Source organism: Oncorhynchus gorbuscha, linkage group LG06 (genome assembly GCF_021184085.1).
Source record: "Oncorhynchus gorbuscha isolate QuinsamMale2020 ecotype Even-year linkage group LG06, OgorEven_v1.0, whole genome shotgun sequence".
NCBI classification, from domain to species: domain Eukaryota; kingdom Metazoa; phylum Chordata; class Actinopteri; order Salmoniformes; family Salmonidae; genus Oncorhynchus; species Oncorhynchus gorbuscha.
This window is the reverse complement of record NC_060178.1, coordinates 18743549-18759181: the sequence shown is the minus strand read 5'-3', so window position 1 is coordinate 18759181 and position 15633 is coordinate 18743549. Positions and strand designations below refer to the sequence as shown.

Genomic DNA, 15633 nt, shown 5'->3' with positions numbered 1-15633 from the left:
GCTGCGTGTGAGCAGGTGTCTCAGTCGACTACGGCCTGCGCCTACCCGAAGCGACCTGCAGTCTGTGGCCGCTTCTCCAGTTGTTTCCCCTCTACAAGTCTAGAGGATTTCTGTTATTCCGTTTTGGACTTTAATAAACTCTGTTTCTGTTAAGTCGCTTTTGGGTCCTCTTTCACCTGCATGACAATATACCACAAACCCCAGATTATTGCTATTATATAAACAGGTTATCAACATAATTAGAGCAGTAAAAAGGTTTGTCATACCTATGGTATACGGTCTGATATACCACGGCTGTCAGCCAATTAGCATTCACAGCTGGAACCATCCAATTTATAATGTGCTTTATACCACGGCAGTTTTTTATTTTTTTATTTAACCTTTATTTAACTAGGCAAGTCATTTAAGAACAAATTCTTATTTACAATGATGGCCTAGCCCTGCCAAACCCGGACGGCGCTGAGCCAATTGTGCACCACCCTATGGGACGCCACCCTAACAGACGTTCTAGTTTAGCTATCATTGGTAACTACTCTAACTATCTAGTAAACTTGCTAGCTACTTCAGTGGATGTTGAACACGTTTCAACCAGCAAATGAACATCTCTAGTAGCAAATGTGTTAAATATTAGTCATGGTATAAAAGGGATAATCAACGCTGGGCTCTATTCCTTCTCTGGAAAATAATGCATCTCTGTGGCACTTAACCATCTACAAAACCAACAGCCCTGTTTAGCTACGAAACAAAGTGTTAATGCATTTGTCCTGTGGAAAAATAAGATATGTTTATCCCCAATGTTCCCGCTAAACTGCGCGCGTGTGTGGCGCCCACCTCCTCCAGCACTGTGGCTCACAGAAGAAATGCCAGGCCTCGCAAAGACGCAAGAGATTGAACTTCTGAGTTCGCCGCGTTAGTTTGCACTATATAGATTCATTTTTTTCTGTGATGAATCAACATTATATCAACCTCTTTTCAATGTAACAAACCAAAACAAATTTAACTTTGAAATATTGAGTCTGTAATTTTGGCAGGGGTCATTCCTGCCTTTCAATTATCCTGGAGTGAATGCTCTTTTCAGATCAGTTCAGTTCAGACTGCACATCTGTTGATATTCTCTGCATTACTAGTCCAGTTATAGATAGGTATAGGTCAGCAATGGGGAATTACTGCGTCCTACAAGAGCACAACACGTGTAGGCTACATTTATTTGAAAAGCCAGTCAGGTAAAAAGTTTGTCTTAATTAAAGGGGCAGTGTTTTATTTTGAGACGTATGCAAATAAGCCAATAGGCAGAGGGATAGCCTACACATTGTCTAATTCTCTGTACAGTAGTAATAATTCCTTTTATTTTGTAAAGTGGTTTTGTGCATCATATAACAGAGTACAATGCCATTTACAGTCACCTATTTGACCCATGGTGTTACAGACCAAGTAAAAAAATCATTCATGTCAAGCCCTTCATAATGTAAAAACATTGAAATAATTATCATGTAATGTCGGCCTGGATTGACCACAGAAATCAGAAGCTATTTCCATTTGAAAAGTTTGTGATTTGCTCCATTGGTTTTGTTGGTAGGCCGACATTATGCTTAAATAGCTGCAATAGTCTATTGGCTACTGTCTAAAACTGTAAGGGTACGGCGTCAGTGTTCACTGTAAACGCGTGCCGGAATTTGAACAAAATTCTCACAACTTTCAAGTTTAGAATTTGCTCAGTGCCCCGAAACATGCATCACCTTGCTGCTGTGTCAGCTGACTACAGCCTGGACTGGCATGTCTGCAATGAGGAGAATGGCAGCCAGTGTGAAAAGGAAAGGGGAAACCTAGTCAGTTACACAACTGAATGCATTCAACCGAAATGTGTCTTCCGCATTTAACCCAACTGCTCTGAATCAGCTGCTTTGTCTAAGGCTGTTTCCCAAACGGCACCCTATTCCCTACATAAGGCACTACTGTTGATGCACCCTGGTCAAAAGTAGTGCACTATATAGGGAATATGGGTGCCATTTGGAATGCACACTAAGAGTTAGTTCTTGCCTTGCTGCTGCTGTTGTTTGACATGGGCTTTCCATGCACTCAGAAACATTCTGGTTATGTAGTTGCTGTTATGTGTATGAGTGGTCACAGTGGTGCTGGGTGTGTGTTGCTGTTATGTGTATGAGTGGTCACAGTGATGATGGGTGTGTGTTGCTGTTATGTGTATGAGTGGTCACAGTGGTGCTGGGTGTGTGTTTCTGTTATGTGTATGAGTGGTCACAGTGATGCTGGGTGTGTGTTTCTGTTATGTGTATAAGTGGACACAGTGATGCTGGGTGTGTGTTGCTGTTATGTGTATGAGTGGTCACAGTGATGCTGGGTGTGTGTTTCTGTTATGTGTTTGAGTGGTCACAGTGATGCTGGGTGTGTGTTTCTGTTATGTGTATGAGTGGTCACAGTGATGCTGGGTGTGTGTTGCTGTTATGTGTATGAGTGGTCACAGTGATGCTGGGTGTGTGTTTCTGTTATGTGTATGAGTGGTCACAGTGATGCTGGGTGTGCGATAGACACACAAACACACATCTGTAGATGGTTTAATAGATGGTTTAATTTTATTTTTGGTAGTGAAACGAGGCTACTCTGGCGAGAGAGAAAAAACTCACCAAAATGTATAGCCCCGTTGGAAAATATAACTGGACTGTTTGAAAATATGAAGAAAGCTGTATCTAGCTGTATTAGACGTTAGAGGAGCCTTGTGTTGTCCTATCTAGCTGTATTAGACGTTAGAGGAGCCTTGTGTTGTCCTATCTAGCTGTATTAGACGTTAGAGGAGCCTTGTGTTGTCCTATCTAACTGTATTACTGTCACGTTCTGACCTTAGTTCTTTTGTTATGTCTTTGTTTTAGTATGGTCGGGGCATGAGTTGGGTGGGTTGTCTATGTTAGTTTTTCTATGATTTGCTATTTCTGTGTTTGGCCTGGTATGGTTCTCAATCAGAGGCAGCTGTCAATCGTTGTCCCTGATTGAGAACCATATTTCGGTAGCCTGTTTTCTATTGTGTTTCGTGGGTGATTATTTTCTGTCTTTGTGCATGTCACCAGACAGGACTGTTTCGTTTCATGTCGTTCTCGTTTAGCGTTTTTGTTGTTTTGTTCAAGTATTTCTTTTCATTAAAAGGCATAATGAATACTTACCACGCTGCACCTTGGTTCTCCTCTCTTTCTCCCAACGACAAACGTTACAATTAGATGTTAGAGAATCCTTGTTGTCCTATCTAGCTGTATTAGACATTAGAGGAACCTTGTTGTCCTATTTAGCTGTATTACATGTTAGAAGAGCCTTGTGTTGTCCTAGCTAGCTGTATTAGACATTAGAGGAGGCTTGTGTTGTCCTAGCAAGCTGTATTAGACATTAGAGGAGCCTTGTGTTGTCCTAGCTATCTGTATTAGACATTAAAGGAGCCTTGTGTTGTCCTAGCAAGCTGTATTAGACATTAGAGGAGCCTTGTGTTGTCCTAGCAAGCTGTATTAGACATTAAAGGAGCCTTGTGTTGTCCTAGCAAGCTGTATTAGACATTAGAGGAGCCTTGTGTTGTCCTAGCAAGCTGTATTAGACATTAAAGGAGCCTTGTGTTGTCCTAGCAAGCTGTATTAGACATTAGAGGAGCCTTGTGTTGTCCTAGCAAGCTGTATTAGACAGTAAAGGAGCCTTGTGTTGTCCTAGCAAGCTGTATTAGACATTAGAGGAGCCTTGTGTTGTCCTAGCTATCTGTATTAGACATTAAAGGAGCCTTGTGTTGTCCTAGCTATCTGTATTAGACATTAAAGGAGCCTTGTGTTGTCCTAGCTATCTGTATGCTCTCTCTCATCCCAAATCTAACCTCAAGTCAGCGTCAACAGAAGAGTAACTGCCAAAAGAGCGCGGCCCAAATTGGGCTTCCCTATAGCATATTATATTTTAAACATTTGCATGTAGTCTATCTAGGTCTTTAATGTCCTTGTTTTAAAAGAACAATACCTTGTGTTGTCCTAGCTAGCTGCCACGTTAACTCTTCATGGACTGGATTCTCCATTCTCATCAGTTTCTATAACGGCACACTTACCAACTGGGAACCTCCGTCATGTGTCTGTGCCTGCGACCATGATTTATCACAGCCCTTAAGCTGTGTGTGTGTGTGTGTGTGTGTGTGTGTGTGTGTGTGTGTGTGTGTGTGTGTGTGTGTGTGTGTGTGTGTGTGTGTGTGTGTGTGTGTGTGTGTGTGTGTGTGTGTGTGTGTGTGTGTGTGTGTGTGTGTGTGTGTGTGTGTGTGTGTGTGTGTGTGTGTGTGTGTGTGTGTGTGTGTGTGTGAGTTTTTTAAAACTCAAGTGTTTGATCATATTTCTGATATTTTGAGCAGAATCTATTAGCCAGGCACTGACACTGTTCACACAATCTATTTAGCCTTTATAACTGATAGAGATATTTCTGAGGATGCTACTGAGAGAGTCGTGTTCAGAGATACACCAGAACAACATCTTAAGATTCTGTATTTCATGTATTTAACTAGTCAAGTCCGTTAAGAATAAATTCCTATTTACAATGACAGTCTACCAAAAGGCAAAAGCCTCCTGTGGGGACATGGGCTGGTATAAAACATTTTTATTTTTAAATAGGACAAAACACACATCATCAGAGAGAGACTCCACAATACTACATAAAGAGAGATCTAAGACATAGCAAGGCAGCAACACATAACACAGCATGGTAGCAACACAACATGACAACAACATGGCAGCAGCACATAACACAGCATGGTAGCAACACAACATGACAACAACATGGTAGCAACACAAAATGACAACAACATGGTAGCAACACAAAATGACAACAACATGGCAGCAGCACATAACACAGCATGGTAGCAACACAACATGACAACAACATGGTAGCAACACAACATAACACAGCATGGTAGCAACACAACATGACAACAACATGGCAGCAGCACATAACACAGCATGGTAGCAACACAACATAACACAGCATGGTAGCAACACAACATGACAACAACATGGCAGCAGCACATAACACAGCATGGTAGCAACACAACATGACAACAACATGGTAGCAACACAAAATGACAACAACATGGTAGCAACACAAAATGACAACAACATGGCAGCAGCACATAACACAGCATGGTAGCAACACAACATGACAACAACATGGTAGCAACACAACATAACACAGCATGGTAGCAACACAACATGACAACAACATGGCAGCAGCACATAACACAGCATGGTAGCAACACAACATAACACAGCATGGTAGCAACACAACATGACAACAACATGGCAGCAGCACAACATGACAACAACATGGTAGCAACACAACATGACAACAACATGGTAGCAACACAACATGACAACAACATGGCAGCAGCACATAACACAGCATGGTAGCAACACAACATGACAACAACATGGTAGCAACACAACATGACAAAAACATGGCAGCAGCACATAACACAGCATGGTAGCGACACAACATGACAACAACATGGTAACAACACAACATAACACAGCATGGTAGCAACACAACATGACAACAACATGGCAGCAGCACATAACACAGCATGGTAGCAACACAACATAACACAACATGGTAGCAACACAACATGACAACAACATGGCAGCAGCACATAACATGGTACAAACATTATTTGGCACAGACAACAGTACAAAGGGCAAGAAGATAGAGACAACAATACATGATTGAGTCTTTGAATGAGAGATGGCGATACAACTGTCCAGTTTGTGTGTTATTTAATGTTATGATAATGTTATGTAATCTAAATGAATAGACACTCTTGTTTCTGGGGGGTTCCTCATTGATGTTATGGAACAAGCTCACTTCTCCTCAACATCACACCGCATAGCTAAACATTGAACATACTGACAACACTGAATTAAAGTGGCTCACCCTCTCAGGCTGGAACAGACTTTTCACAGGGGGAAGAGAAGTCACACACTGTCTTATTGATAAGATACTAAGCCCTTAAAAATACAGCAGACATGTATATTTTCTCTTCCTCATGGGCCTCATTCCATTTCCAATCCTTTCAGATCTGAGGACACCAAAGGCTAGGGAAAAGGATTGAGGATGGGCTCCGAGATGGAATCAGGTCTTAAAGAGAAATGGCATCCAGCTAAACATATCGGCTGCAGTGATGATTCTAGTGTAATTGTGTGTTAGTATGTTGTACGCGGAAAGGGACGTTCCTACCCTAACCAATTCAGGTTCTAACAGTATCTCTCTCTCTCTCTCTCTCTGTCAGGCCTGAGACCCAGCAAAAAGCCCCGGTGTCTGCCCCCACTGCCCCACCTCCCCCTCCAGCCCTCCCTGAGCCGGCCGTCCCCCCAGAGCCAGAGGAGGAGATATTAGGCTCTGACGATGAGGAGCAGGAGGACCCCGCAGACTACTGCAAAGGTGGGGGAGATAATACACACTCACAAACCCCCACACGCACGCACGCACACACACGTGTAGAACTTCCATAGCTTATACATGCAAACACAAGTATCCAGTTCTGTCTTCGTAACTCTTATCTTCTCTCACTTTCTCTCTTTACCTCTCTACCTCTACACTCTTTCTTTCTCACACACATGCCACATACACCCCCCTGCCTAGACACACTCACTGAAGGCGTCAGCACGCTTCAGTTCGGCTGGCACCTAGCCGAGTGTGCTTGCATACTCCCTCGAAAGACCTTCGCTTGAAAAACTAGAAAAAAGCGGCAATAGTATTATTTGTCCATTTTGAGATGCTGTAGCCAGTATATGCTCACATCAAAATAGTCCGAATTTATCTAAAATAACTAAAGAAATGTGTTGTTAATTTTGACGTTTTTGCCGAGGATATCTGTCACACAATTTTACATTTAACAAAATGTTTGGTGCAGTATTTCTCAAAGACAAAATGTGCATGAAAACGAGTTGTCTCTCGTTGAATGACAACAAACACTTAATTGAAGAATCTCTACTGTTGACCAAACAAAAAGGGCTCCAAACTATGGCCTGCCTCTAGAAGAAATGTTGTGTGCCTCAACACAAAGTCCAAAACGAACAAAAACCTCACAAAATGTCATCATAATACTGTTTCGGCTGGGAAGCATGCAGACTTACACACACTCCAATACACTTAAACCCATATGTTCTTCTCCTTTCTCTCTCTCTCTACCTCTTACTCTGTCTCTTATATCATCCCTGCTGGCTCCTAATGTAATTGGCAGCAGTGTGTGACTTGCCAGAAGCTCTATATGCTTGGCACCAGCACCAAGGCTCAAGGTTGTTGTCTGTGCCAAGAGGGAGTGGTCTTTCCACTGAGGAGCCTGATATCCTGATAGCTGTGAGGACCTACTGAGGACCTTCTCACTCACTCACTCACTCACTCACTCACTCACTCACTCACTCACTCACTCACTCACTCACTCACTCACTCACTCTCTTTCTTATTCCTCTCTCACGCCCTCCCTCTTACTGATAGCATAGATTCAGTAGCTCGGCTCGAAGTATCAGTATCTTGATTATCTAGGTTTTTATAATAGTATCTCCCTCTCTTCTCTCTCTCTCTCTCTCTCTCTCTCTCTCTCTCTCTCTCTCTCTCTCTCTCTCTCTCTCTCTCTCTCTCTCTCTCTCTCTCTCTCTCTCTCTCTCTCTCTCTCTCTCTCTCTCTCTCTCTCTCTCTCTCTCTCAGGTGGATACCATCCGGTGAAGATAGGGGACTTGTTTAATGGGAGGTATCATGTGATCCGCAAGCTGGGCTGGGGTCACTTCTCCACCGTATGGCTGTGCTGGGACATCCAGTGAGTCACACACACACCTGTCAACGGGAGTCAGACGGGTCACCACTTTTACCAACTCATCACAATGACAACGGCTGCAACAAAACCACTCCTACACACTGACACAGTAGACAGTAGCAGCTGCAGTGTAATGACACAGAGTGCCAAAGTGTTAACCACACTGATGCATAACAGTCTCAGTGTCAGAATATCACCGTTCACTAGGTTACATCGTACAGCTCGCCCATATACTCAATTAGCCCCAATTAAATCAATTACACAATCATACACTGTACACTGTTCCTCACTCACATGGACATTGTCCTTGGATATGAAACCATTACCAGTAAACATCTTCCCCAACAGTGTGTTTTCCCCCAATCTGTGATTGATTGGTTCAACTCCAGTGTTGCATGGCTAGCTCTGCTGTAGTCCATCATGTTGTGATATGGATCTCTCTGTGTGTTATGTGTTTCTTGTTTCAGGGTGAAGAACTTTGTGGCGATGAAGGTGGTGAAGAGTGCCCAGCATTACACCGAGACAGCCTTGGATGAGATCAAACTGCTCAGATGTGTGAGTAGCGACTCTGTGTATGTGTTTGTGTGTGTGTGTGTTTCGTTTCCCCGCCTCGCACACCTCTCTCACACCCTCCGTCCTGATCTCTCTATTGTTTGTCGTTCATCTCCAGGTGAGAGAGAGCGACCCCTCTGACCAAAACAAAGAAATGGTGGTTCAGCTGATAGATGACTTCAAGATCTCTGGAATCAACGGAATACGTATCCTTGCCTACAGAGTGTGTGTGTGGATGTGTGTGTATACTTATATGCTCTTTACATCTGCGTATGTATCTCAGTGATGAAGCTGTGGTCCTCCTTGACCAGCTGTCCCAGATGTGTGTATGGTGTTTGAGGTTCTCGGACACCACCTTCTAAAGTGGATCATCAAGTCCAACTACCAGGGCCTTCCTCTTCCCTGTGTTAAGAGTATTATCAAGCAGGTATGCCACACACGCTAGTGCTGAGCGGTGACCACCTACTTGTCTGGTATGTGTGGGGCAGACATGGAAGGGAGAGAAGGGACAGTAGAACACGAGAGAGGGATAGAGTGCAGTTGCTTCGCGAGGTATCTCTACCTGAGAGTAAATGATCGAAGTGATTGATATTTGGTTTTCAGCAGTCATAAAAGTATGAACTACTAAAGTGGGGATTTTGTCAGAGAGCATAGGCAACATCTCTAGAGATGAGATGATGAATTGGAAAGGCCAAAACCTCGGAAGAAACCTAGAGAGGAACCAGGCTATGAGGGGTGGCCAGTCCTCTTCTGGCTGTGCCGGGTGGAGATTATAACAGAACATGGCAAAGATGTTCAAATGTTCATAAATGACCAGCATGGTCAAATAATAATAATCACAGTAGTTGTCGAGGGTGCAGCAAGTCAGCACCTCAGGAGTAAATGTCAGTTGGCTTTTCATAGCCGATCATTAAGAGTATCTCTACCGCTCCTGCAGCAGGTCTGGGACAGGTAGCACGTCCGGTGAACAGGTCAGGGTCCCATAGCCGCAGGCAGAACAGTTGAAACTGGAGCAGCATGGCCAGGTGGACTGGGGACAGCAAGGAGTCATCATGCCAGGTAGTCCTGAGGCATGGTGAGAGAGAGAGAGAGAGAGAGAGAGAGAGAGAGAGAGAGAGAGAGAGAGAGAGAGAGAGAGAGAGAGAGAGAGAGAGAGAGAGAGAGAGAGAGAGAGAGAGAGAGAGAGAGAGAGAGAGAGAGAGAGAGAGAGAGAGAGAGAGAGAGAGAGAGAATTAAAGAGAGCATACTTAAATTCACACAGGACACTGGATAAGACAGGAGAAATACTCCAGATATAACAAACTGACCCTAGCCCCCGACACTTAAACTACAGCAGCATAAATACTGGAGGCTGAGAGAGGAGGGGTTGGGAGACACTGTGGCCCCGTCCGACGATACCCCCGGACAGGGCCAAACAGGCAGGATATAACCCTACCCACTTTGCCAAAGCACAGCCCCCACACCACTAGAGGGATATACACAACATACATATTTTTTTAAAGTAATGTGAATAAATGATGGTTAATAAGTGATAACCAGTAGTGGGCAGTCACTACCGTCATAGGACATGTATTCATTGTTTTATTCTGTGTTGTCACAGTATTCAACCCACATAATGCATAGTGCCTTTAATGTTAAAAAACAAAAATCAGATTAATCCAAAACCGTGACTATTTTGTAAATAATCTAACCGAAACCGAACAGACCTTAAAAAGCACTAACACACACTCACGCATTCATGCACGAACGGGCACAAACTCACGCACGCAAGTACACACTCACACATCCTCATTTACTTGACTCAGACACATTCACATACACACATCACTTTCACTTCCATAAACACTCTTTATTAGCACCAACAATGAGAGGAAGAGAAGTGATATTGCCAGCCAGAGGCACTACTGCAGGCCAGTCCAGTCCAGTACAATACATATTGTTGACTTCACAAGGCCTTCACAGGCCTTCCCCCTGAAGACCAGGGCAGAGCAGCATGTGAATTAAAGTTATCTGTTCATCTCTGCTGCCTCCCACTTGAATAGCCCACTGAAGATTAATAGAAACTGCTCTCAACTTCAATACAAAAGCACCTAAAATCAAACACTGGCAAACACACACACACACACCAAACAAAACAACAACAGCAGCCTTGTCCCCGATGAAGGATGACTAAGATCAAAGGAATGGTTCATTTAGCGTTGTGAGAGCATCAGTGGTGTTTCATCTGGGATTTGTGTGTTTGTGTTTGCTTACACGTGTGTCTGTGTTGGTGTGTGTGTGCGCATTTGTGCATGCTTGTGTTCATGTAGGTTCTGCAGGGCTTGGACTACCTCCACAGCAAGTGTAAGATCATCCACACGGACATCAAGCCGGAGAACATCCTGATGTGTGTGGACGATGCGTTTGTCCGCCGCATGGCCGTGGAGGCCACAGAGTGGCAGAAGGCTGGGGCGCCCCCACCCTCTGGATCTGCAGGTAGGGTACAGACCACCTCACCTGCTAACTCACTGTCTGTAGAAGAAAATAACAGGGTTAAAATAATCATTATCACCAAAAATCACAGTTTTTCCTAAGCCATCTGACAATATTTGACGGTGAACTATCCCTCTAAGCGTTATCCAAATAGTTAGTTATTGTAGCCTTCTCCTCATTTCAAACTGAAGTGTTTTGGGAGTCCAACAGTGAGTAGTGAATAAAGCCTGTCAGATATATTTTAAAGGAGTACTTAGGACTGTTTTACCCTAGACCTGGGTAGAGATATCTTTCGCTGTTTGACTTGAGGTTCAGTCTTAGTTGAATCGGTACAGTGCGCTCTTTGTAGAGGAGGTATGAGACTAATTCATCATGAACCATTTGATTCTTATGAAGCGTAGCCTAGTGGTTAGAGGGTTGGGCTAGTAAATGGAAGGTTGCGAGTTCAAACCCCTGAGCTGACAAGGTACAAATCTGTTGTTCTGCCCCTGAACAGGCAGTTAACCCACTGTTCCCAGGCCGTCATTGAAAATAAGAATATGTTCTTAACTGACTTGCCTGGTTAAATAAAGGTAAAATAAAAAAATTAAAATTAAAATTGCTTACTTAAAGACAAGGTCTAATGCTATAGTGTAGGGAAGTCTCTCTTCTATCCTATTAGCAGTAGTTGAATCTATCGGCGGTTCTGATAACTGTCCTGCTGTGTATCAGTACAGCGGTCACACCATTAAGTAATCTATGAATCAATCAGATGAATCAATCAGTTGGGCGGTCTCTTAGTTTGTTGCTTCAGCTTGCCAGCCTGAGCCAACCAATCAATTTGGTGAGAGCTCTCTCCTAGTTTGATTTGATAGGCACAGAGATTGCTTGAGAGCTTGTGGCTCCACTAAACGCTAGATGTTTGTGAGAGTGATCACGGAAACGTGCCTTTAGCAAGGAGGAAAGGGTGGAAGCAGAGTTTTCAAGCATTCTTATCTGGCCAGCACACACTTCCCTATTGTCTTGGCCTATGTTCCTTCAACTTCTCCCTGAAACTTTACTACTTGTTGGTCCTGTCACGTGTGTGCCCAGGCAGTCAGGGGTCAAGTAGTCTCGACATCACACAAATTTAGTCAAAGCAAGGGGTCTTGACCCCCTCATGAACTCCTCATGAACCCCTCCATGAGCTGTCTTGTCAATCACATTCAGCACAACCAACAGGAACCCTCTGTAATTAACGATAATTCCGTGACTGACTTTTCCTCAGAAATCAGTATTGTTCCAGACATCCTCATACTGCTCACACACCTATGAGTCAGGCTGGAATGATGATGACTGATATGTATGTGGGCATTGCGTAACACATGGAGAAAGGGTTGATTTCTATGAATCTAGGAAAAGGGAATAAAGCTGTCTGAAATTACTTTGATTAAATCCTCCATTCAACTCACAGTTCATCCAAAGATTCTGTATGAAGTCTATAAGAGGGTATAAATAAAGATTCTGTATGAAGTCTATAAAAAGGTATAAATAAAGATTCTCTATGAAGTCTATAAGAGGGTATAAATACAGATTCTGTATGAAGTCTATAAAAGGGTATAAATACAGATTCTGTATGAAGTCTATAAGAGGGTATAAATAAAGATTCTGTATGAAGTCTATAAGAGGGTATAAATAAAGATTCTCTATGAAGTCTATAAGAGGGTATAAATAAAGATTCTGTATGAAGTCTATAAGAGGGTATAAATAAAGATTCTGTATGAAGTCTATAAGAGGGTATAAATAAAGATTCTCTATGAAGTCTATAAGAGGGTATAAATAAAGATTCTGTATGAAGTCTATAAGAGGGTATAAATAAAGATTCTGTATGAAGTCTATACGAGGGTATAAATAAAGATTCTGTATGAAGTCTATAAGAGGGTATAAATAAAGATTCTGTATGAAGTCTATACGAGGGTATAAATAATTGAATGGGGTGTTATCTTATTCAGGGGTATATATTATTATTATAGGACTTTGTAGGGATGATATGTTTGAAGGTGAACTTTCTCCTGACCCTGACTCTGTTTCATCCCAACAGTCAGCACAGCACCACAGGCCAAACCGGTGAGTACCACAATGTTCTGTATAAATCTCAGAGCAGAATATACAATGTTTTCTATCTAATTCTAGTCACTCAGCCCATAGGTCGTTGTACATCAGTGACTTTAATAGACTCTTCCTCCTCCTTTCTCCTCTCTCCTCTTCTCTAGGTAGGGAAGATCTCTAAGAACAAGAAGAAGAAGCTGAAGAAAAAACAGAAGCGTCAGACCGAGCTGTTGGAGATACGCATGCGGGAGATCGAGGCCCTGGAGAGAGAGGCTGAGAAACAGAGGGCCACAGAGGGCCCCGATGGTGAGGGGGACACACACTCCCCAAAACACACACCCCGCAACGCGGCACTGGGGCCCGCCGTTGCACTGGGCGAGAGTGATGACGACGACGATGATTACGATGAAGAGGATGGAGATGAGGAGGAGGAAGGGGAGACAGAGAGGGAGAGGCCAACCAGGCTAACCAATCACACCTGTGAGTTACATGGTTTGATTGTAAATCAGTGTGGTGGTGGTGGTGGTGGTGATGGTTATATACTCATTCACTCAATGTGTTGGTTATTCACTCATTCTATTGTGTGTGTGTGTGTCAGAGCTGTGTGGATAGAGTTCTGTACCAAGCTGAGAGTGAATAGAATTGAATGGAGAACTGGAGGAGGACGAGCCAGCCTCCAACCTCTCCACCCACACTAGGCCGACACACAAGTGCTGGGTTAAAAACAACAACATTTGGTTTATTTGGTAACCCAGTGCTGGGTAAATATTGGACAAAACACATGCTGGGTTATTTTGACCCAGCCAGTTGGGTTGTTGAATTACCCAAACATGGGTTCATTTAATCATCAATTGGGCTTTTGTTGACTTTCGTGTTGGGTTAACCCAGCACCTGAGTCTTTTTTAATGTAATTCATAGGTTATTTTCAAGAGGTTTGGCCTATTAGGGTCGTGGCTTTTAATAATTTTTGGCCACCCGTGAGAGTAAATGTAATTCCTGTTCATCATGTTAAGTTTGTATACTACAAAATAACATTTTCCTTTGTGCACATTACATATGCTGAGAAAAAAGTTCATGTTCAACCTTAACATGTGATAACAATACAACAGAACAAATTAACCGGAATTACATTTATTTACTCTTGCAGGTGACCAAAAATAACTACCGGAAAGCATGGCCCTATTAAGCCACGGCTCCAGTCTTCTGATCTGACCCGCTGTGTCGTAACTCAATAACCCACAATAAACCCAGCATCAACAACACAACCTTGCTCTTATTATTTTTGTAAATAACTAAGTGACCTAATGCCTGTAACCCAGTAGTTGGGTCATCCAAACAACCCTGAATTGTTTTAGAGTGTACTGCGTGGGAGAAATGCAAGGCGGATTCATAAACAACTACAGTCTAACCCAAGCTCTCGCTTTCCTCCCACCCCCTCTTTCTCCCTCTCTCCCTTCTCTCTTTTTCACTCTTCCACTTTTTCTCTCCCCCTGTCTTTCAGGTGCAGCCACACCTCAGGAGCAGTCAGAGGTGCCCCCCACCCCAGAGGCAGCAGCAGGGCCAGAGGGGGAGCCCACCCCCAGCACTACCCCAGAGACCGAGACACAGAATCCCACACCCACCACCACTACACCTGGGGATGGCAACGGAGCTACCGCGAACCCAGAGGGAGAGGGGGAGGAGGGGGAGAAAGAGGAGGTTAAGGAAGAGAATGACAATGAGGAGGTGGAGGAGGAAGATGGGGAAGAAGAGGATGACAATGAAGAGGACTTGGTTACAGCTCCTTCTGAAAAAGATGAGAAAGAGGAACCAAGAACAGAGGAGGAGTTGAAGGGTGAGGAGACCAAGGAGCAGGAAAAGGACAAAGAGGAAGAGGAGGAGGAGGACGACGACGACGACGATGATGATGATGATGACGATGATGATGATGAAGACGACGATGCTGATGAAACAGAAACAGGTGCTGACGACCTCACTAACTCCATCTCCACCACCATGGGACACAACAACAACAACACCACCAAAACCAATGGCCATGTCATCCTAGGGGGTGTGGACAGGGACAGGGAGAGATGTCCCAGAGCCAACCCCCCAGCCCCTACCTCCTCCCCCATCCCTCTGCACTGCCCCCTGGTAGAGTCAGAGATCAGCTGCACGGACAGGGATCAAAGCTCCCTCAGCTCCTCCTACGAGCTCTTCAATGGCGAGGTGGTCACGCCGGGCCTGACCAACGGGGCGCAACGCCACAGGGGCACGGCGCCACGCTTCCCTGACCTGCCTCTGGACCCTGACCCAGGTAGCCCCGTCACAGTGGGCGAAGCTGGTCAACCGGGGTCCAGGACATCCCCTCACGGCCCCACTGCAGACCGCAGTCGTACTGTGTCGTCCTCAAGCACTGGAGACACGCCTAAAGGTGAGATATTTCTCCTTTCTCTATATTTTTCTCTCTCTTTCACTCTTTCACCCACATGCATGGACACAGATGTGCATATACATCTAAAATGGCACCGGAGAAGAAGGCCTTCTTGTGTAAGGGAGGAGGTAGGGAAGTGTGTCCCCAACAGATTGTGTTTTTTTGTTAGTTTATTTGTGTTGTTTGTAACTTGTACATTTTTATTTTATTTTGTACATAATGTTGCCGCTACCATCTCTTATGACCGAAAATAACTTCTGGACGTCCTACGAGTCCTACGCGAACAATTTACTGCTTTCTCGGGAACAAG

At 44.0% G+C, this 15633-nt stretch overlaps 1 protein-coding gene across 3 annotated transcripts in view; it reads left to right on the top strand.

The window, feature by feature from the left end:
* Positions 1-15633, top strand: part of LOC124037645 (SRSF protein kinase 2-like) — a 106572-nt gene that overhangs the window by 78053 nt on the left and 12886 nt on the right. For all 3 annotated transcript variants that reach the window (XM_046352569.1, XM_046352568.1, XM_046352570.1), the window contains 9 exons: positions 6296-6447; positions 7714-7822; positions 8287-8374; positions 8490-8577; positions 8692-8798; positions 10681-10846; positions 12903-12928; positions 13075-13390; positions 14412-15323. In XM_046352569.1, the coding sequence (XP_046208525.1) occupies positions 6296-6447; positions 7714-7822; positions 8287-8374; positions 8490-8577; positions 8692-8798; positions 10681-10846; positions 12903-12928; positions 13075-13390; positions 14412-15323 (1964 nt within the window). The remainder of the gene's footprint in view (positions 1-6295; positions 6448-7713; positions 7823-8286; positions 8375-8489; positions 8578-8691; positions 8799-10680; positions 10847-12902; positions 12929-13074; positions 13391-14411; positions 15324-15633) is intronic.